The sequence below is a fragment of the Eptatretus burgeri genome, chromosome 11 (assembly GCF_056783735.1).
Source record: "Eptatretus burgeri isolate ZD-2024b chromosome 11, Ebu_testis_v1, whole genome shotgun sequence".
In the NCBI taxonomy this organism is placed as follows: Eukaryota; Metazoa; Chordata; class Myxini; order Myxiniformes; family Myxinidae; genus Eptatretus; species Eptatretus burgeri.
This window is the reverse complement of record NC_140971.1, coordinates 56091496-56112812: the sequence shown is the minus strand read 5'-3', so window position 1 is coordinate 56112812 and position 21317 is coordinate 56091496. Positions and strand designations below refer to the sequence as shown.

General features: G+C 45.1%; 1 protein-coding gene and 1 long non-coding RNA gene across 4 annotated transcripts in view; one reads left to right on the top strand and one right to left on the bottom strand.

Annotated features, from left to right (window-relative positions):
• Window positions 1-6459, top strand: part of LOC147017116 (EGF-like repeat and discoidin I-like domain-containing protein 3) — a 56166-nt gene extending 49707 nt beyond the window's left edge. For all 3 annotated transcript variants that reach the window (XM_085846502.1, XM_085846500.1, XM_085846501.1), the window contains 2 exons: window positions 2751-2906; window positions 5427-6459. In XM_085846502.1, the coding sequence (XP_085702628.1) occupies window positions 2751-2906; window positions 5427-5597 (327 nt within the window). In that variant the 3' untranslated portion in view covers window positions 5598-6459. The remainder of the gene's footprint in view (window positions 1-2750; window positions 2907-5426) is intronic.
• LOC147017115 (uncharacterized) overlaps window positions 1-21317 on the bottom strand; it is a 41406-nt gene that overhangs the window by 11941 nt on the left and 8148 nt on the right. The window lies entirely within an intron of this gene.

Below are 21317 nucleotides of genomic sequence, written 5' to 3'. Positions count from 1 at the left end.
TTCCATTCTGAGTGCGTTTCCATGCATTTTCGCATTCATTGCCGCCAGCATGGCGCATAGCTAGGCCATGTCGGGCGCACTGGGCTGAGCCGATTCGGCAAGGATCGGGGGGTTTTGGCGGAGAGGGGGAAGGGAGGTGTCATACACCGCGGCCGCCGCCGCACCCATTTCGGGCTCTGGGTTTGGTTGGGGGAGTTCGTCCTGCACAACAAGCATTTCCTGCACGGGGATCTCATCCTGGGCCTTGGATTCTACACATTCTAAATCCATTTCTAATACCCCTGGCTCCCGCTCGCCTTGAGACTCCATCTTATTTCTCGTAACGGGTTAATTTAAATCGCTCGTAATTTGGAGGGAATCGGGGGTCGCTCCTCTCACCCCTGAACCGATTCCCCGTGAATTTAGCTGGAGACGGGAGAGTTTGTTTCCTGCTCTCTGACACCAGTGTTGCCAATTCGCGCCCGCCGGCGTGCGATCGGCCACGTGACTCGAACCGCGGCACGTCACCCACCGGACGGACAATTCAGTCGTGACCCTCTGGGAACTATCGCCCGGAGCCAGTCACGGGTGGGCCTTTCGACCTCACCACGATCGTGCCAATCGGCCACCCGCGTAGGATAGGGTTGTTCGCCAAACTCGACCTACCTAAGTACCCATGCAGATGGTAAACCGGGCGATCGTACCTCGCCGCAGGCCGACTCCGGACACGAACCGCCTAAGCGGTCCGTTCCGTGCTATCGGGATAACCGAGCGGTGCTATCGTCGGCCTCGACGGTTCCGATTAATTATCGGGCGTATTAAGCCCACTACGAACCCTTTACGTGAAGCAGGATGGAGAGTCAAACGAAGGAAAGGACGCAGCGAAACTGGGAACAATTCAACATAATGCACATTTATTACCCAGCCCACGAAAGCACACATATACAGTCAAACAGTCAGAATGCACATATATCAATTTAAAACAAAAACAACAATGCAGAGCTACGACCGAATACGCGAACACATGGCAACACTTATACAGTTTTACTTCACAGACGGCGCCGACACACATTTACTCAAAAGCAAAGGAAAGAAGCCACCCTCATAGGCAAGGGGGCAGACGGGCCTGTAGGCCAATATTTGCGCGGGACGGGCAGGAGCGGCCAGGTCCGCGAGACCGGGGGGGGTCCTACCCGCGTCCTCGTGACGAGCCGCAAATGTGGCTGCCCAGCGGTGCCCCGACTTCGTGCTCCTTCGCCGGTTTCGTTGGCACCGCTTGGAGTGGGGTGGGAACGGGGCCCCCTTTTTGCACTATCTCAGCGCGGGGGAAAGGGGGAAATTGTTGATGCCCTGGGGGAGGAGAATGGCTGGTTGGCTTGGGTCCTGCGACGAGCGATCCCACTGCGACCTCGTCGCCGACCGCCATCTTCCCTGCCTCGGACCCGAGCTCCTTGGCCTCCTCCCACAATTCTCCTCAGCCGACTGCAGAAACCACCTTGACGCCTTCGCCTCCCGACTCCACTCCGCTCTCCAACCCGACTTGACTGCCAAAACTCTCAAAACTCTCTGCCTCTGCCACCAAAACGGACTCTGCCCCAAAACTCTCTGCCACGATTTGCCTTGCGCTCGGCGCTTTATTGGCCGGCAGGAGAACCCATATGCAAATTTCCGGATCAGGATGAGCTCGGGGGCAGAGCCATGCTCGCCCATTGGACGGAGGAAAAGGGGCATGAATCTCCCCTGATCCTAGAATTTGCATATTTCGATTTCACACGGAAGCGCCTGGAGGCGGGGCCAAGCCACTCCGCGCTTGCTGATTGGACAGATCAGAAGTGGGCGTGTAGCATTCCTGATCCGAATTTTCCCTCGGAAAGGCCGCTATTTGCACTCGCGGCTCGGTGCGTTTCACTGAACGAGCCCAGGACAGCCTGACGCTCAGTGTTCACAGGTGGTGCGGGAATGGCCGTAGAAGGAGAGAGGTGAGGGTGGTGGAGGGTTTTTGGTGGTGGTTTGATGGTTATGGCGGTTGATTCAAAATAAAGATAGAACAGAAAAACGCCTAACTCAAAGCATCGCAGCCCGAATGAATCACATAAATTCCCTCTAAACAACGGGTTTGGGGCTAACTACACATGTACTTTGAGTTATCTCACCTATGGGACCTGAATGGTGGTTTGCAAATTTCCACAGCCGTAACAATATACATATATACACACTAATTAGCTGTTGTAATTTTACCATAAGGAGCTTCTTCTCACAATGGAGACATACTTTATCATTGGAGTGATGAAAAAACAAATTGGTCTCTTTTGTGACACTTTTGGTTACTCTGGCAGGGCAATACAACAGCAGCTTGTATTGGATCCTTTTGCAATGGTAATGGAACCCAGCCAGCAACCTGGCCTTTAAATAGGTCTGCTTGACTATTACAAGTTGTGTTTGAACAATAGCACTACCAAGCTTAAGCAAGTTGAGCATTAAGAGGAATGTAAACCACAATATTATTTTGCTAAGTTAATGCCCCCCATCGGATAGGACCTAAAGGGACATTTATGTGTAATAGTAAAAGAGGGGTCATTTTTACTGAAACCCTCCAGTCGGCCTTTTCCAGACCATTCCATTTTCATTACATTAAATTACATCCTGTGTTTTTAGCTATTGGTTTTGATATTTGTGTTAAATTTGTTTTTAAACTCATCTTGAATGTGAAGGGGAAGTGAAATGATTGGAATCAAGATAATAGCAAATCACATGTTCCACTTTTGCTCTAGATCGATCTCTTGCGCCCACACATGGTGACTGGCGTGATAACGCAGGGGGCGAAGGACTTGGGACAGGTGCAGTTTGTAAGATCATTCAAGGTCGCATACAGTAAAGATGGATTGCGGTTTGAGTTCTACAAGAATGAGGCAACGAATCGCGATAAGGTGCGTCTTCATTACAAGATGCATTACATGAAGCAGTAGGTTTCTCCAAATGTTATGAAGTCCTCACAAATTATGATTTACATAGAAACTCATGGTTTTCCGGTTGTAGGACGACCTACTCAATGTTGATCTCAATTTTCTATCTGCTTCCAAGATTTGCTGAAAGAGGAGTCTTATGCTTATGTGCTGTAGTCTTAGCAGTACCTAATTATCCTCACCAATGGAGAAGGTATTGCGTTTGGGTCCATTTGTTTGCTTGTTTGTCTGTCTATTTGTTTGTCCGCAAAGAACTTTCACAGAACTTTCGTGTTTTTCTCCGTAACTGCTTGTTGGATTGAGACGAAATTTTCACCATCGGTGCAACTGCTCATATAGAATGAAGTAATGATAATTATGACGTCATACATCACGTGGTGTGGCAGCCATGTTGGAAAAATAGATGAACTTTGGACCTCTGCAACTCTGAAACCGCAGCAAGGAAAAAATTGAAACTTGCCATGGAAATTTCTCCTTATGTGGAATAAGTGTGATTATTTTATGATGTCGTAGGTGCCTTTGTTATGACATCATAATTGCATATGTAGAATGCTAAATCTCATCAGTATGAAAATTTTTTAGGGTCATCTTTAGATAAAATGATCCAGAGAAAACAAATTGATGACGTCATTGGTCATGTGATTCGGCAGCCATATTGTTAAAAAAAAACCTTCAAAAATCTTCGTTTGAGGCAAAACTTTGCACGTATGACCGCCAATCCATGAGGGACAAAAGTTTCACACATATGATGTCATAGGTCACATGGTTTGGCAGCCATACTGGATTTAGCCTAAAACTTATAAAAATCTTCTTCTCCAGAACGGCTGAACAGATCGAGGGGAAACTTCACACAAATGTTCCCCAAGCCTTGGGTGTACAAGTTTGTTAAGGAATAATTGATGTCACATGGTTTGGTCGCCATATTGGATTGAAAACAAAATTAAATAATGCTTTCTCTAGGACCACTTAATCAATCGACATGAAACTTCACAATTATAATCTAGTAGTAATGGGGAATGCATGTTGTAAATTTAAACTTGATCGGGCATATTGCCTGGCAGCCACAATTATTGATTTTTTGATCTGGGTTCTTTTTTATTTTTTATTAATTAATTAATTTACTTATTTATTTTTAATAAGGCTCACTTAGCTGTGCCTGGATGGGTTTGAGGATAGAGGAGTAGCAGCTGAAATGCAAATCCTATCCAGGTTCCTCCTGATGACTTCATCTTTGCTTTTTGCTTGCTCGGGTTCCTTCTGATGACTCCAATGCAGGGCTGTACCTATTTGGTCTTCCATTTGATTTGAATTGAATTTATTTTAATCCCATTCTAAATTCAATTGAATAATAATAAACGTTATGGGTCATGGTCAGGTGTCTGATCAAAGTGGGATTGCATCAATGTGGGACGTCTCGGTACCCGGTCATCACTGCCAGCAGTTATAAAGTGGCAGTTCTAATTATGTCTCTTGTTAATTATGTAACACACCAGTACACAAACGCCACACAAAATACACTACACAAAACTACACCAACATCACACAGCACAAGTTCTGGTGAAGGTCTGCAATCTCTGATTGCTCTTTCTAGTTATTTTCTGAATAAGGTTCACTTGGCTGTGCCTGGATGAGTTTGAGGGTAGAGAAGTAGCAGCTGAAATGGGAATCATATCCAGGTTTCTCCTGATGACTTCATCTTTTATTTTTGCTTGTTCGGGTTCCTTCTGATTACTCCAATGCATGAGTGAACCTGTTTGGTCTTCCATTTGATTTGAATTTAATTTATTCCAATTTCATTCTGAATTCAATTGAATAATAATTTTAAAAAACATCATGGATCAGGGTTAGGTGTCTGATCAAAGTGGGATTGCATCAAAGTGGGGCATCTTGGTACCCAGTCATCACTGCCAGCCGTTATAAAGTGGCAGTTCTAATTGTCTGTTATTAATTACGTAACACACCAGTACACAAACACCACACAAAATACACCACACAAAACAAGTTCTGGCAAGGGTCTACAATCTGATTGCTCTTTTTAGTTATTATTGCACTTCATTCTCGGTGCTTTCTTTTTTTATGCCTTTTTTTTTGCCCCTTATGAGAAGCAAAGAAAATGTTTTTAATCCTATCGTGTTTTTATTTTTTGTGGATGTGGGCCAAAAGTGAAAAATAGTTTGACCTTCTCTCGTATGATGATGTGATGATGACATCAACAATTTGCCAGGCCAATTCAGCTAAGGACTTGCTCTAGTGATTGACTTATCTTCCTATGATGTCAGCACAAGGCGAAAATCACAAACGATGTACACGCTGTGTCTGGGGCTGCCAGGTGTATCAGGAACTGTCTGCATGCTTGTGGAGTTGTAGACATCCGGCTTGTAAAGGATGCGTCTCGGTGCGTAACAGCAATAACTTTATGCAGCTCACATTGCACTTATGGTTACTCCATGTTTTCTTGTTTGTTTGCTTTTCTTGTTTTTGCAGGTATTTCTTGGAAACTCTGACAACAATGCTCACAAAAGAAATGTGTTTGCTTCCCATTTTGTGGCTCGTTTTGTCCGCATTCTGCCAGTAACCTGGTACAACCACATCACATTGCGCGTCGAGTTGTTGGGATGCAGTTATTCATTTGAACCCCCTGTGCACACAGTCTGATCTCTGGAATTGGTGAGGATTTGGATATTCGTGTGAAGTATGTTTTTTGTTGTTGTTTTACTAAGTGCCGGCTATCTTGATGGCATACACTGTAATGGTGATATCGCTTGAGGCAATACAATTCCACTTCGACCAACACAGCAATATAATATCATGTTATCACATTAGAGTATTTCATTGTTTTGTGTCTACAGTGGAATAATATGATTAAACAGTTAACCACCTTTGTAACATCTTTATGAAAATCGTGCCGACACACGACGTCGTACAAGCTGCGTGATATGACAATTCAACGCAGAAGTGTTAAAGAGAAATGATAACATCCAAAAACGATGTCTGTCCAGGGAATGAAGTGGTGGTGTTTGTCCAAATCTTTAACGTTGGTAAAGGACCTTCCTCTGTGTGGGTAAAACTTCATTAAGGACATGAGGATTTGGAAAACTTTGTCTGAATCGGGTTTACATGGAAACTTTTCACGTGATCCTGTCACTTAGTCATGGCGTGGAAGTTTCCAGAGAGAATGCTGCAGGAAATGGATGGCGGAGTACTGTAATTTAGTTGTTTAGGAAATATTCACCTGTAATTATGTCATTGTGACAGTAGGAGGAGCTTTGAGCAGAAACTTGTTTAAAAAAAAAAAAAACTTTCCACCTGCAAACTGTTTAAGAAGGAGTGCAGTTGTGGCTGAACTTGGTTCTACTGATTGTACTGTGAGTTGTGTGGCAGAACAGACTTTGCATTGTCTATAGTCATGGAACTATTTTTTTCATTTAACTCAGATGACAGTGAATGCTGTGCTCGTGGAACATTCAAAAACCAGGAAGTGATGCTTGCTTATGAATAAAATACTTTTGGGAACTAAGGTCTGTGGCCATCAGAGTAAATATTATGGAGTGTGTGTGTGTGTGTGTGTGTGTGTGTGTGTGTGTGTGTGTGTGTGTGTGTGTGTGTGTGTGTGTGTGTGTGTGTGTGTGTGTGTGTGTGTGTGTGTGTGTTTTTAACATGGATAAGGAAGGGAATGTTGATGGAGCCAAAAAGGGTGGTGATTTCTGTTGCTCCACTTGTGCCTTTTTAACCATCAAATTTTTTTACAAAGATAAACCTGTGGTCTCCCCCTCTACTTTGTCGCATGTTTAATGAGTTTGATGCTAGCAGCTGCTTTGTAAATGGGAAATGATAACAGGACACGTATCATGAAAGATCAACGGACAGGCATTTGAAGCAAAGAAAAGGGATCGTCCAAAAGTTTCAACATTTGAACAGTAGTTTGAACATCCACTCTGAGTCTGGGAGGTCAGCTGTTCGACTCTTACCCTGGCTGAGTTATATCAACAAGTTTAAAAATGTTGTAGGCTCCTTCTTTGCTTGATGCTCAGCATTTAAGAGATAAAGCCCATCGGTTGACATCCATGGGGAGGAGGAAAATCCTTCTTAATTGTCTTGCTGGGTGTGGAGAGAAGAGTATCGTTGCAAAAATGGTGTCCCTGGAACTCAGAGTGCTCTGGGAAGTTATGTCACTCCAGTGTTGTCTCCTGTATTTGTCTGTATATGTGTGCTTGATTTGTGTTACAACTACCCCCCTCCCCCCCCCATAAGCCTTCGACACTGTATATTAAAAAAAGAAGAGTGCAAAGACTACACTTTAAAAGACCACAACCTTCCCCAAGTACTCTATTACTTGTCATCATTTAGTCTCTAATGATTTTGACATGTTTGAATGAAGTATTCTTAGCATGTTGGGACATATACAGTCTTGTGTAATTAGTACAGTAAACCATTAAATATCGCGGATTTTGCTTTTACTGTTTCGACCAATCACGGTAATCTTCGCTGTATACCTATTTAATTATCAGTGGCATAATTGCAACCATTTACCGTTTTTGAGCTGAGTTGTAAGTCCTTGTTTGCATCTACTTGGGTGGTTAAAGTGCTCTCCAAAGTGCTAAAGTCCTGTTCCAGTCCCGTGATCCTGATATTTAAAGGATGCTGGAAAAAACCTTTAATGTTTGGATCGAGGAACAAATGCAAAAAAAAAGTACCTCCAGTGGAACGGTGATACGGGAGAAAACATTGCAGATCTACGAACATTTTCCACGAGGTAACCGGGAAGATGAAGATTTGGCCTCTATAACGTCAAGTTAGCCGGGGAAGCAGCATCGGCAGACCAGCTCAATAAACTGCGGAGAACAACTCGCCACGGCTCAAGAAACTGCGGAGAACTACTCGCCACGGCTCAAGAAACTGCGGAGAACAACTCGCCACGGCTCAAGAAACTGATCGAGGGGAAGTGATTTAGGCCACAGCAGGTCTTTAATGCTGATGAGCTGGGATTATCTTGGAGAAGAATGCCATCTCGGACCTTCCTGTCCAAGAAGGACCGTTATGTTTTTTTACATTGAAAGGTAAAAGTCTTGTGTTTTTACATTTATTTTACATGTTAATTTCAACGATTATTCCTGGATGGAGGTAATGTTTTCACCCTTTTGTCTCTTTGTCTGTCTGTCTATCTGTCAGCAGGACAACAATACGAAGTGTGTTCAAAAAATATCCAACCTTAATTTTTCGTGCGTAAACAAATGAAGCTAGGGAGGCGTGGTTTGGTGCACGTATGCAGGCGATCCTAATACGTATGCGTGAATATTTTCCCGCCTGCAGAAGCTGTCAGTCGCCGACAGACCGCCGATGAGTGAGGAAGTGTAAGTGAGCGCCGTCGGATTTTCGTTTTTGACAAAATGACGGAAAAACTTGAACAACGCTACTGCGTCAAATTTTGTGTAAAGCTTGGCGATTCCCAAGTGGAAACGATCCGCAAGATTCAACAGGCCTTCGGGAACGAAGCAATGGGCACCACACAGATAAAAGAGTGGTACAACCGCTTCAAAGATGGTCGCACATCAGTGGAAAGTGAAGCACGTTCTGGTAGGCCCTCAACATCCCGAAATGAGATCGTCATTGACCAAGTGAGGACCCTGCTCATGCAGGATCGTCGAATCACCATCAGAGAACTTGCAGACGAGGCGGGCGTCAGCATTGGATCCGTTCATTCCATTGTGACTGAGGATTTGGGCTTAAGGAGAATCTCAGCGAAGTTCGAGCCAAAGCTGCTAACGATCGAGCAGAAGCAACTCCGTTTGGAGATCGCACAGGACATGCTGGAGACTGTGAACAGCGATCCCAACATCTTCAACACAGTGATCACTGGCGATGAGACCACAGTGATCCATCATTTTGTCAAAAACGAAAATCCGACGGCGCTCACTTACACTTCCTCACTCATCGGCGGTCTGTCGGCGACTGACAGCTTCTACAGGCGGGAAAATATTCACGCATACGAATTAGGATCGCCTACATACGTGCACCAAACCACGCCTCCCTAGCTTCATTTGTTTACGCACGAAAAATTAAGGTTGGATATTTTTTGAACACACCTCGTATATAGCACAATATCTCAAAGTTATGGACGGATTCGGACAAAATATAGACAGAATGGGTGTGTGACAAGGACTAATTGATTCGATATTGGTGAAGATCCAGATACAATAACTTCAAAAGTGATTCTTCATCATTGAGAGATGGAGCAAAAACGATATACTGTCGGATGTTGACTTGCACATGGGGATAGGTTCTTGAAAAATGCGGCAAATTTGGGGTATTGTTATTTATTTATTCTGTTTTACATGGTCTAGGCTTGTGGAAGAGCGATGACACAGAACAAATCAGGACACAGCATAATAAAGGAAGCAGCAGGAGCAAGGGGAAAAAGCAACAGCAGGGTGGAGGAGGAAAGTAGATCGAGATGGACAAACCAGGGATGCAGGTAATGATGAGAGAGGGAGAACGCAAAGGGTGGACAATATGGATACATCAGCAACATTGTGTTTGACCAGTTTGTGATTTCTGTCAAGGTCTGAGGCGAGGGAAGAGGATGCTGCCTGTGTGTCAGAGGGATGATGGATGTCACGGCAGAGAGTGGAGTCATAAGCAAAGTGAGAAAGAGGATTTTCCAGAGAGTGAGTGAGATCAATGAGGAAGATTTGGAATAATATGGGACTGAGAACACTGCATTGGGGTACTTCAGCCTTGCCAGGGAGAGGGGATGAAAAGGTTCTGTTGAGAACCACATGTTGTCTATGAGAGTGGAGGAAGTCAACAATCCCAGAGTGGAGTTGACCTTGGATTCAATAAGCAGACAGTTTGGAGAACAAGTCAGGATGCCAGACTCTATCAAAAGCTTGAGATGTGTCCAGAGAGATGGCTCTGATCTCATGTCTGATATTGAGGGCCTCCATTCATTGCTGGGAGAGAAGAAGCAGCATGTCCAAGGTCGAGTTCCCAGGTCTGAATCTGAATTGATGATCTGAGATGAGGTTGTTGGAGGGAAGGAATGATTTTATGTCAACTGTGATAATGGATTCCATGACCTTGCTGATAATTGGAAGTAATTTAATTGGTCTGTAGTTAAGGGGATCCATTTTTGCACCTTTTTAATGTAATGCTCTGATGTTGGCTGATTTTCAAGCAGATGGAAGATGAACTATGGTAAATGACAGGGTGAAAAGAGTAGAGAGAGGAAGTGCAAGAGCAGCAGAGCAGGTTTTTCGGACACGTGAGCTGATGCCATCCGGTCCAGTTGCAAAGTCAGAGTCTCGGGTTGCCAGAAACTTTTCCCCCATTTCAGGTGCAAAGGACAGAATTCAGGAGCAGTTGGGTATGACTGGAAAGGATGGGTACAGAGTGGGAGGGGTTAGGGACACAAGATTTTGAGGCAAACACAGAATTGAGGAATTCGGCCTTCTCACAAGTAGAGTTGGCTGTGGTGCCATTTGAACAGAGGGAAGGGATTGAAGGGTAGCATACATCAGAGATGGACTTCACAAGGTGCCAAGAGGTTTTGGAGGAGGGGGACAAGTTTGAAAGCTCATTGTTGAGATCAGACAGATGTGTTCTGGCTCTATAGAGGGTAGACACACTAGTTGCGGGCTTTGTGGAATAATTTGAGGTTGCCTTCGGTCGGGTTTGCCTTCCAGGAGGAAAATGCAAATTGTTTTTAAAGCAAATGCCTCACCGCAGCATTCAGAGAACCAAGAGCGGGAGGATGAGGAAGATAATTGAAGACGAGATTTGATGAATCTGTGCATAAGAGAGAGCAGTTTTCTGTGGAAGAATTCTGAATCAATATCAGCGTCGGTGGATATAGGACAGTCCTGAAGTATTAAAAAAAAAGCAAATGCGCGAATGTAGATGCAGGTCACAGTTTTAGTCCGGGAGATAAATGAAATATTTGGGGGAATTGTGCCTTTGATGTTACAAGCATGAACTTTGGCACACTGTTAGATCATGCCCTAAGGAAGATATTTAGCTATTGGGCCATCGCAGAATTGTCCTGTGACCAAAATGGCGGCCATTTTCCAAAATGGCCACCACCGGTTGTTATTTTATCAGTTTCTCAGGTTCTAGACCAGCTTGGATATTGATTCTGGTGGCTAATCGTACATTTTCAAGGATGAGGAATGCAGTGGTACTATTTATAACATGCGAGCAACTACCAAACTACATATATCTAGCATTCAGGGAATTAAATAATAGTAAAACCATCAAATATTAGCGGAGTTATGCACATTTTCCAGAATTTCAGAATCAGCCCATGAGTTGTGTGTTGACCTCATAATTATGTTTATGTGTATTCATATATTTTGCTGCATATTCACACAGAACATCATAATAATGTCACAATGATAATCTGTGTTGTTAGTACAGCTTTTGTGTACTTGTGTACATGCCTAATCTGCATGTATATCTGTATGCTTTCAATTGACCTGGACTGTGACTGTGGTGGCAGCCAACTTATTTTCCTGGAGATTTCAGCTTATGGTAGAGTGGTGGTGGTATAACTAGTATATACTGTTCTCATATTATAACTTGTAGATACTGTTCTAAAGTAGCATAGTGCATAGGGACAATGGGCAAACTATACAAGGTGGTGGACCCTGATGAGCCTAGCTCATCAGGTAAACAGTGCTGACCACAGGCTGGAACATATGTGTTCTGTGTCAGAAAGACACAGAAGAGATGCTGACATGTCCATATAATTCAGCACATGGCACAGATGGGGCAGGATACAGGACCATAGCTGAGCATCTTGTAGCATTTGACAAGATCAGTTGCCTGCCAAGAACACTAAAACTGTCACAACTGGATGAGGGTCAGGGCATCGAGGCAGCATTCCGGGTTCACAAAGCCAAATGGCATGACTCCTGCAGACTGCAGTATAACAAAACAAAACTTCAGAGGGCTGAAAAGAGGAAAACACACCATGATGATGACCCAGAACCCCACAAGTTCACCCGTCAGAGCATTGAACGTGAAACTCATTCAACAGAGACATGCTTCTTCTGTGGCAAATCTGCAGCAAGAAATGCTTTGCGTAATGCATCAACATTCGAACTTGACATTCGTGTGAGGCAGTGTGCCCTTAAACCACAGGACAAACACCTCCTATCCAAACTCAGTGTTGGAGATCTCATTGCCCAAGAGGCTAAGTACCATGCTCAGTGTCTTGCCTCTCTGTACAATAAAGCGAGGGACACAAAGGCACAAGAATCTAATGTAGACACTGATAACCATGGAATTGCATTCGCTGGACTTATCGCCTATATTGAAGAAGTGCGCATGGACAATATGGTTGCACCAGTGTTCAAGCTAACAGACTTGGTGAATCTGTACAGTACCAGGCTGGAACAACTGGGGACACACGTGACGGGGCGTGTACACTCCACTCAACTGAAGAACAGAATACTGGGTTACTTCCCAGACATGGACGCTCACAAGCAAGGTCGTGATGTGGTGCTCGTGTGCAATGAGGATGTTGGTGCTGCATTAGGGAAAGCATGTGAGCACGATGCTGAAAATGATGCAGTTCATCTCGCCAGAGCTTTGATCATCTAGCCGTTGATGATGTCACTAGAGCCTTCTGTGGCTTGGCTGCCACCCCAGACACCATAGGCAACTGGATGGAGTCTCTGGAGCGATTCGTGGTATTGCTCTATGACCGCACTAGCAGCCTGGAATCAGTCAATCAGGCACGCAATCAGCTGTTCACCCAGAAAGGTAGAAACATTGAAGGACTCCCTCCAACACAAGCAGCACTGATTCAGCACACAAAGAGGGCTGCCGGCCAAGCTGGTCACTGCTGGGGACAGATGATGGTTGCAGTCCCGGAACTCCCATCCCCAGGTGACTGGGGGTGGAAGAAGAAGGACACAGGTGGATGGGAAGTTCACTGGACCACACTGCCAGAAGCGACCCAGGCCTGTTGAGAACTCATACGCTGTGGATGCAAAAAGGGGTGCAGAGGACAGTGCAAATGTGTCAAGGCAGCACTTCAGTGCACTGCCCTTTGCCACTGTGGTGGACTGTGTTCTCGAAACTAACATTACATTTCATTGAAAACCTGTAATATTACCATGGAAGGCCTTACCTGGTTAATAATGGAAGGACTGTCGTAGACTTGCCCTCACCACTAACATGTCAAACAACAATGGGACATGCACTATTGATTTGCAAGATACAGCATAATCTCATGAACTGTTTGCTCATATAAATAAACTACCAAATATTATAAAGGAAACATTGCGCAGACTGCATTGTACTCTCATGAATATGTCACAGTTTCAAAACATGTACATGTATAACTCCACCAATATTAAATGCGTTTATAATTTTACTATTATTTATTTCCCTGAAAGCTAGATATATGTAGTTAGGTAGTTGTTAGAGTAGTTATAGGTTGTTGTAAATAGTACCACTGCATTCCTCATCCTTGAAAATGTACGATTAGCCACCAGGATCAATAGCCGAGGTAGTCTAGAACCTGAGCTACTGGCAAAATAACAACCGGTGGTGGCCATTTTGACCACAGGACAATTCTGCGATGGCCCGATAGCTAAATATCTTACTTAGGGCATGCCCTAACTGTGCCAAAGCTCATGCTTGTATCATCAAAGGCACAATCCATTCCCATATCTGCCGGACTATTTATAACCTGTAAATACACGGGGTCCATGAATAGCGGGACCGTGAATGTCGGGGTCTGACAATATAGTACGATATCTCAAAAAGATGTGGACAGATTATGACCTACATTTTCTCTCAGCCCAGGAACCTAACCCCATTTTCCCCATAGAGGTTTATTAACTTTTGCAGTTTTGGATTTCACGGCACTTTTCAGGAACGTAACGCCCACAATTTTGATGGGTTTACTGTATATGATTTAGGAATACCAATGAGGTCAAACAGACAATAAAACAAATTAAATTTAAGATGAAAGTGAAGATGTGACTGGAGAAAGTGAATTTAAGGTAAAGGCAGCACGATCCAAACAACTTCAAACGGCAGCAGTCGGTCACTTTTTTAATTGTCCTTTCTTTCACTGAAGATATGCCTCGTGCTGATGTTCAATAATTGAAACCGATTGGCGTAACTTGCCTTGCACACTGGGCACCATTGCAATTTCTCTTCCTTGCTTGTTCGGTTTTCGAGCATCATACTTATAAATTTGCAATTGGTCCCTGGCTTTAACACCGATACAATTTTTATTACGGACCCGAAGCATCATAAAGCTACATATATCGAACAAACAGTTTCAATTGGAGCATTTAAATTGCATCTGATGTGGCAATAAATGCGAATTGTCACCCCCAGCTTGCCAACTTGATGACAAGACGCCACTTGCACTTTGGCCACCTACCTGGTTTACATTCCCCTGCGGGCACGGGCAATTTGCTGGTGTTTTCCAATGTAGATATGTAACACATGGTTGTGTAAGTAGAGTGGCGATGAGAGCAGGCTCCATGTACCGCAGCTGTGAAATGACAGTCAAGATTGTCAAATTTCCCCTTTGCAAAGAGTATGCGAGCTATCGCCGGCACCATGGCCAAATTCCACATTCCTGTCCTATCCTACAGAGGGCCGTCAGTGGCACAGCCATGCCCTCAGCCATTAATGTTACTCCGCAGCCATGTGCTGCACACAAAAGAATAAGAATCAACCAGACTCGTCAGAATGTCGTGAAATGAGCAGGATGCTCTTTGTCTTGGGTGATAGGTGGAATATGCCAGGATTCAGATAAAAAGCATCTTCCTCACATTCACAGCTCTCGTTGGTGTGACCTGACCTGACATCCAGGATTGCTGCAGCTGCCTCTTGAACCACAGCTCCACCTGCCTGTCGGTACTTTACAAAAAAAAAATCACATTTATCTGGCTTTTGTGACGTTACCAGATCCTTCTTTATTTGTTTCGCACTCAAGTTAACCATCCTTATGACTTTGGAATAATCATCAGATAATTCTGGGAGCTCCACAATAACATTAGACTCACTCTGCACTTCACCCACCAAAACAATTTGCAGAAATTCTGATTCACGAGTGAATTTGAAGTTTGTGCTTGAAAGGCATGTGTACAGGAGCAATAGCTGAAAGTATTGTGCAGGAATTTGTGACCTGCATTGCTAACCCGATCCAGGCATAATTACAGGAAAAACAATTTGAATTCCATCTCCTCCTTACCAGCTGCTTTTGTATATTCATCTGCCACGCCGAGGGGTCGTCTGCCACGCTGAAAGATGCGAATTTATTCCTTTTAATCGTTTGTTACCTTTCTCGAAGATGGAAGGTACAAAAAGCAAAGCTGAGGTTTCAACATGATTTGAATCTCTTGCGATAAGGCCAAAGCATAAGGTCTGTTGCTCTCGCTTTGCAGACAGGTAAGGCTGGCAGGATGGTCTCGGGGAATGCACACTTTGAGCCTTTGAGCCATCTAGCCTGGGTTTGAATCTCGGCCCGTTTGCAAACTGTCATATTGGTGTCTTGCAGGCAGGGCGAAGCATCAATGTGTGTGTGCCGTCCCTCAGATCGATGTTAAACTGGGTGTCCCATCTGCCAGCATTCGTTGGTGGACGTTAAATATCCCACAGTGTCCTTCCTGAAGAGTAGGCGAGCTCTCGCTGGCACCCGAAACAAATTCCACATTCCTGCTAACCTACAGGGGGCACTGCAATAGCGGCACAGCCATGTCCTTGGCCAATGATGTTACTCAGCCTTGTGCTGTGTAGGAAAGAAGAATTGCAGGCAGGTCGGTGGTCTGTTTTATGCCAACTCTCCTTCAGTCCAGCTCCCTCCGCTGTCTGTCTTCCAACATTGCCAGTAAAATCAGGATTTACTAGTTCTTCCAGTGACTCCTTCAGATTAAACTTTCGAAATCCAGGCTGATTGTACACCTCAACTCTTTTGTTCCTTGCTTCTCCCATTTGTGGAACTTTCTTCCAGAGGCTGTTCTTTTCCATTCTTCCCTCCAGGGATTCAAGCAGGAGATGCACAGCCATCTCATGTCATCCCCCAATTTTACCCATAATCTTTATTACCCCCATTAAACCTTCCTATGCTTACTTGCAGGTTTCAGTGTTTCTTCGACTCGACTCCACTTTTCCTTTTCATTAATTCTCTTACTTGTGGTATCAGCTGATCATTTTTCTCCACTGTCAATTCACGTTGTCCTTCTTTGAGCCTCGCTCTTGTAAGTTCCAAAAACAACAATGCTTCCTCTTTCCTGGCCTGGTTGCACTCATGAATTCTGAACAGTTGGTTGTTGAGGGGTGCAGGAGGTGCAGGGATGACGTTTCGGCTGACTGCTTGTATAACTGTTTTGCTGAATGAACAGCCTTCGGTACATGAGTGGAAGAGGTATCGCCAGCACGCAGGGTGGCCTAGTGAACTTTGGCAGAAGAGGGCAGTAGGCATTCAAGGCAAATCAACTGCCACAACGACAGAGAATTCTCATAGAATAATTATTGAAGGAGTACCGAGAGAACCAAGAGCAGCACAGGTTGGCACAATTATTGGTTCAAGTCTTGAGAGCGTTGGCATCATGTAAAATCGTGGAGTCAAACTGCAGACTCAGGAAAAGATATTTTAAAAACTGCCGAACAACAACCATTTTGAGCTGACTCATGTAGGGCTGAGCGCATGCCTCTGTGGCCATGGCTGCCATATGAAATCAACTGCAGAAACGCGACATGGCTCATTTCTTCTCCTCCCCACTCATCCTTCCGAACTTGATTGTTCAGCTGAGGTCCCTCACTGCTCAATTTCCGATGAATCTCCCGGATTCCCTCAACTATCCTGCACACCTCCCCTCAACTTACTTATCTTCATGCTCCACCCTTTGGACCAGTCCACCAATCATGCGGGTTGGCTCAAGCAACAATAACTTTGAACCAGCCACAGGGAGCGGACATGAAAATCAGTGTTCAAATGCCCAGCTCACCTTCAGGGAAAATACACGCAAGGCAGTTGGCACAGGCGGTTCGATAAAGTCGAGAATAAATTAATACCACACAAAAAATAAATAATACCACCTGCTAGGCATATTAGACTTGGTTATGTCCGGATGGACCCTCCCATCACACTGCCTTCTCTTGCCCTCCCCTCACGCTGCCTTCCCTTACCCTCCCCTCATACTGCCTTCTCTTGCCCTCCCCTCACGCTGCCTTCCCTTACCCTCCCCTCATACTGCCTTCCCTTGCCCACCCCTCACGCTGCCTTCCCTTACCCTCCCCTCATACTGCCTTCCCTTGCCCACCCCTCACACTACCTTCCCTTACCCTCCCCTCATACTGCCTTCCCTTGCCCACCCCTCACGCTGCCTTCCCTTACCCTCCCCTCACGCTTCCTTCCCTTTCCCTCCCCTCATGCTGTCTTCCATTCCCACGCCCCTCCTCACTATCCAACCCTTCCTCGCTTCCCCCTCCTTCTTTCTCCGCAATCCCCTTTAATGCCCCTGTCAGCAAAGCGACGGGTTGTATTTGCTCGTATATATGTAATCGTACCTGCCATGTATAAATGTACACTCATGTCATGTATAGTTGAAAGCATTGTAAAATCACAGTTGGAAGTTTTTGACCCCCACTCCCCCCCCCACACTCCCACTCCAACCCGCAATAGTCACGTGACTGTGTTGCTGCGTCTTCGCAATCAGGCACTCACTGGTGCGTCCTCTTGATTTGGTTCTCATTGCTGTGTCCTCTCAATCGGGTTCTCATTGCTGCGTCCTCTCGATTGGGTACTCACTGCTGCATCCTCTCGATGTGGTTCTCACTGCTGCATCCTCTCGATGTGGTTCTCACTGCTGCATCCTCTCGATAGGGTCCTCACTGCCACGTCATCTCGATCGGTTTCTCACTGCCACGTCCGCTCGATCGGGTTCTCACTACCACGTCCTCTCGATCGAGTCCTCGCTGCTACGTCCTCTTGATCGGATTCCCACTGCCGCGTCCTCTCGATCGGATTCCCACTGCCATGTCATCTCGATCGGGTCCTCACTGCCACGTCCTCTCGATCGGGTCCTCACTGCCGCGTCCTCTCGATCGGATTCCCACTGTCGCGTCCTCTCGATCGGGTCCTCACTGCCACGTCCTCTCGATCGGATTCCCACTGCCACGTCCTCTCGATTAGGGTCCTCACTGTCACGTCCTCTCGATCGAGTCCTCACTGCCGCGTCCTCTCGATCGGGTCCTCACTGCCACGTCCTCTCGATCGGATTCCCACTGTCACGTCCTCTTGATCGGGTCCTCACTGTCACGTCTTCTCGATTAGGGTCCTCACTGTCACGTCCTCACTGCCGCGTCCTCTCGATCGGGTCCTCACTGTCACGTCCTCTCGATCGAGTCCTCACTGCCGCGTCCTCTCGATCGGGTCCTCACTGCCACGTCCTCTCGATCGGATTCCCACTGTCACGTCCTCTTGATCGGGTCCTCACTGTCACGTCTTCTCGATTAGGGTCCTCACTGTCACGTCCTCACTGCCGCGTCCTCTCGATCGGGTCCTCACTGTCACGTCCTCTCGATCGAGTCCTCACTGCCGCGTCCTCTCGATCGGGTCCTCACTGCCACGTCCTCTCGATCGGATTCCCACTGTCACGTCCTCTTGATCGGGTCCTCACTGTCACGTCCTCTCGATTAGGGTCCTCACTGTCACGTCCTCACTGCCGCGTCCTCTCGATCGGGTCCTCACTGTCACGTCCTCTCGATCGGGTCCTCACTGCCGCGTCCTCTCGATCGGGTCCTCACTGCCGCGTCCTCTCGATCGGGTCCTCACTGCCGCGTCCTCTCGATCGGGTCCTCACTGCCGCGTCCTCTCGATCGGGTCCTCACTGCCGCGTCCTCTCGATCGGGTCCTCACTGCCGCGTCCTCTCGATCGGGTCCTCACTGCCGCGTCCTCTCGATCGGATTCCCACTGCCACGTCCTCTCGGTCGGGTCCTCACTGCCGCGTCCTCTCGATCGGATTCCCACTGTCGCGTCCTCTCGATCGGGTCCTCACTGTCACGTCCTCTCGATCGGGTCCTCACTGTCACGTCCTCTCGATCGGGTCCTCACTGTCACGTCCTCTCGATCGGGTCCTCACTGTCACCTCCTCTCGATCGGGTCCTCACTGTCACCTCCTCTCGATCGGGTCCTCACTGTCACCTCCTCTCGATCGGGTCCTCACTGCCGCGTCCTCGCTATCACGTGCCCACTGTCACTCAGCATTTTCCGTCATGGTGATCTTAACGGGCTTTGGACAAACGACAAGGAGACAGACAAGCGTTGTGACGAAGCGTATTTCCGTGGAATCTAAAGACTACCATCGACATGGCCGACAACAGTGGTTGTGCGCGTTTGTCGAAATGGAAGCAAATATCGCTTTTTGTTTGCAATAAAGAATTGATGATTAATATGAAATAAATTTATATCATAATCGACATCGTTTTGTTTCCGGTGCGATGAAGAACCAAGGTGTGTAAACATCCAGATGCAGGACGTATCGTTCAGGGAGTTGAGGATGGCGCAGGTATCTCGGAACATCCATCGATAAGAGAAACGGAGCAGGATTCCCTTCTTTCTCAGTAATTAATTAATTTCGATATAATCACTTGGACACGAAAATTAAATAAAGTGTACGAGACAAAGGAACGGTCAAACGGTAACTCGCTAACTCAGACAAGGGAACCAATGGAGGATAATAAATCGTTAACTCTTCGGACGGACACAGTTCGGTTTATCGATCCCAAAACGTGTCGTCACAAATAACAACAACAAGGCTTCATTGGACACGTTAATTTAGATACATCGACACGTGAATTTAGATACATCGACACGTTAATTTAGATACATGGACACGTGAATTTAGATACATCGACACGTGAATTTAGATACATCGACACGTGAATTTAGATACATCGACACGTTTATTTAGATACATGGACACGTGAATTTAGATACATCGACACGTGAATTTAGATACATCGACACGTGAATTTAGATACATCGACACGTTAATTTAGATACATGGACACGTGAATTTAGATACATCGACACGTGAATTTAGATACATCGACACGTGAATTTAGATACATCGACACGTGAATTTAGATACATCGACACGTTTATTTAGATACATCGACACGTGAATTTAGATACATCGACACGTTTATTTAGATACATCGACACGTGAATTTAGATACATCGACACGTGAATTTAGATACATCGACACGTTTATTTAGATACATCGACACGTGAATTTAGATACATCGACACGTGAATTTAGATACATCGACACGTGAATTTAGATACATCGACATGTTAACTTAGATACATCGATATGTTAATTTAGATACATCGACACGTTAATTTAGAATCATCGACACGTTAATTTAGATACATCGACACGTTAACTTAGATACATCGACACGTTAATTTAGATACATCGACACGTGAATTTAGATACATGGACACGTGAATTTAGATACATCGACACGTTTATTTAGATACATCGACACGTGAATTTAGATACATCGACACGTGAATTTAGATACATCGACACGTGAATTTAGATACATCGACACGTGAATTTAGATACATCGACACGTGAATTTAGATACATCGACACGTTAACTTAGATACATCGATATGTTAATTTAGATACATCGACACGTTAATTTAGAATCATCGACACGTTAATTTAGATACATCGACACGTTAACTTAGATACATCGACACGTTAATTTAGATACATCGACACGTGAATTTAGATACATGGACACGTGAATTTAGATACATCGACACGTTAATTTAGATACATGGACACGTGAATTTAGATACATCGACACGTTAACTTAGATACATCGATATGTTAATTTAGATACATCGACACGTTAATTTAGATACATCGACACGTTAATTTAGATACATCGACACGTTAACTTAGATACATCGACACGTTAATTTAGATACATCGACACGTTAATTCAGATACATCGACACGTTAACTTAGATCAATCGACACGTTAATTTAGATACATCGACACGTTAATTTAGATACATCGACACGTTAATTTAGATACATCGGCACGTTAATTTAGATACATCGGCACGTTAATTTAGATACATCGACACGTTAATTTAGATACATCGACACGTTAATTTAGATACATTGACACGTTAATTTAGATACATCGGCATGTTAATTTAGATACATCGACACGTTAATTTAGATACATCGACAAGTTAATTTAGATACATCGACACGTTAATTTAGATACATCGACACGTTAATTTCATGTCAAGGGATAAAGAATCGAGTTTAAAAAACACTGATTGGAATAAAAGGGTGAAAGAGATGTTTTA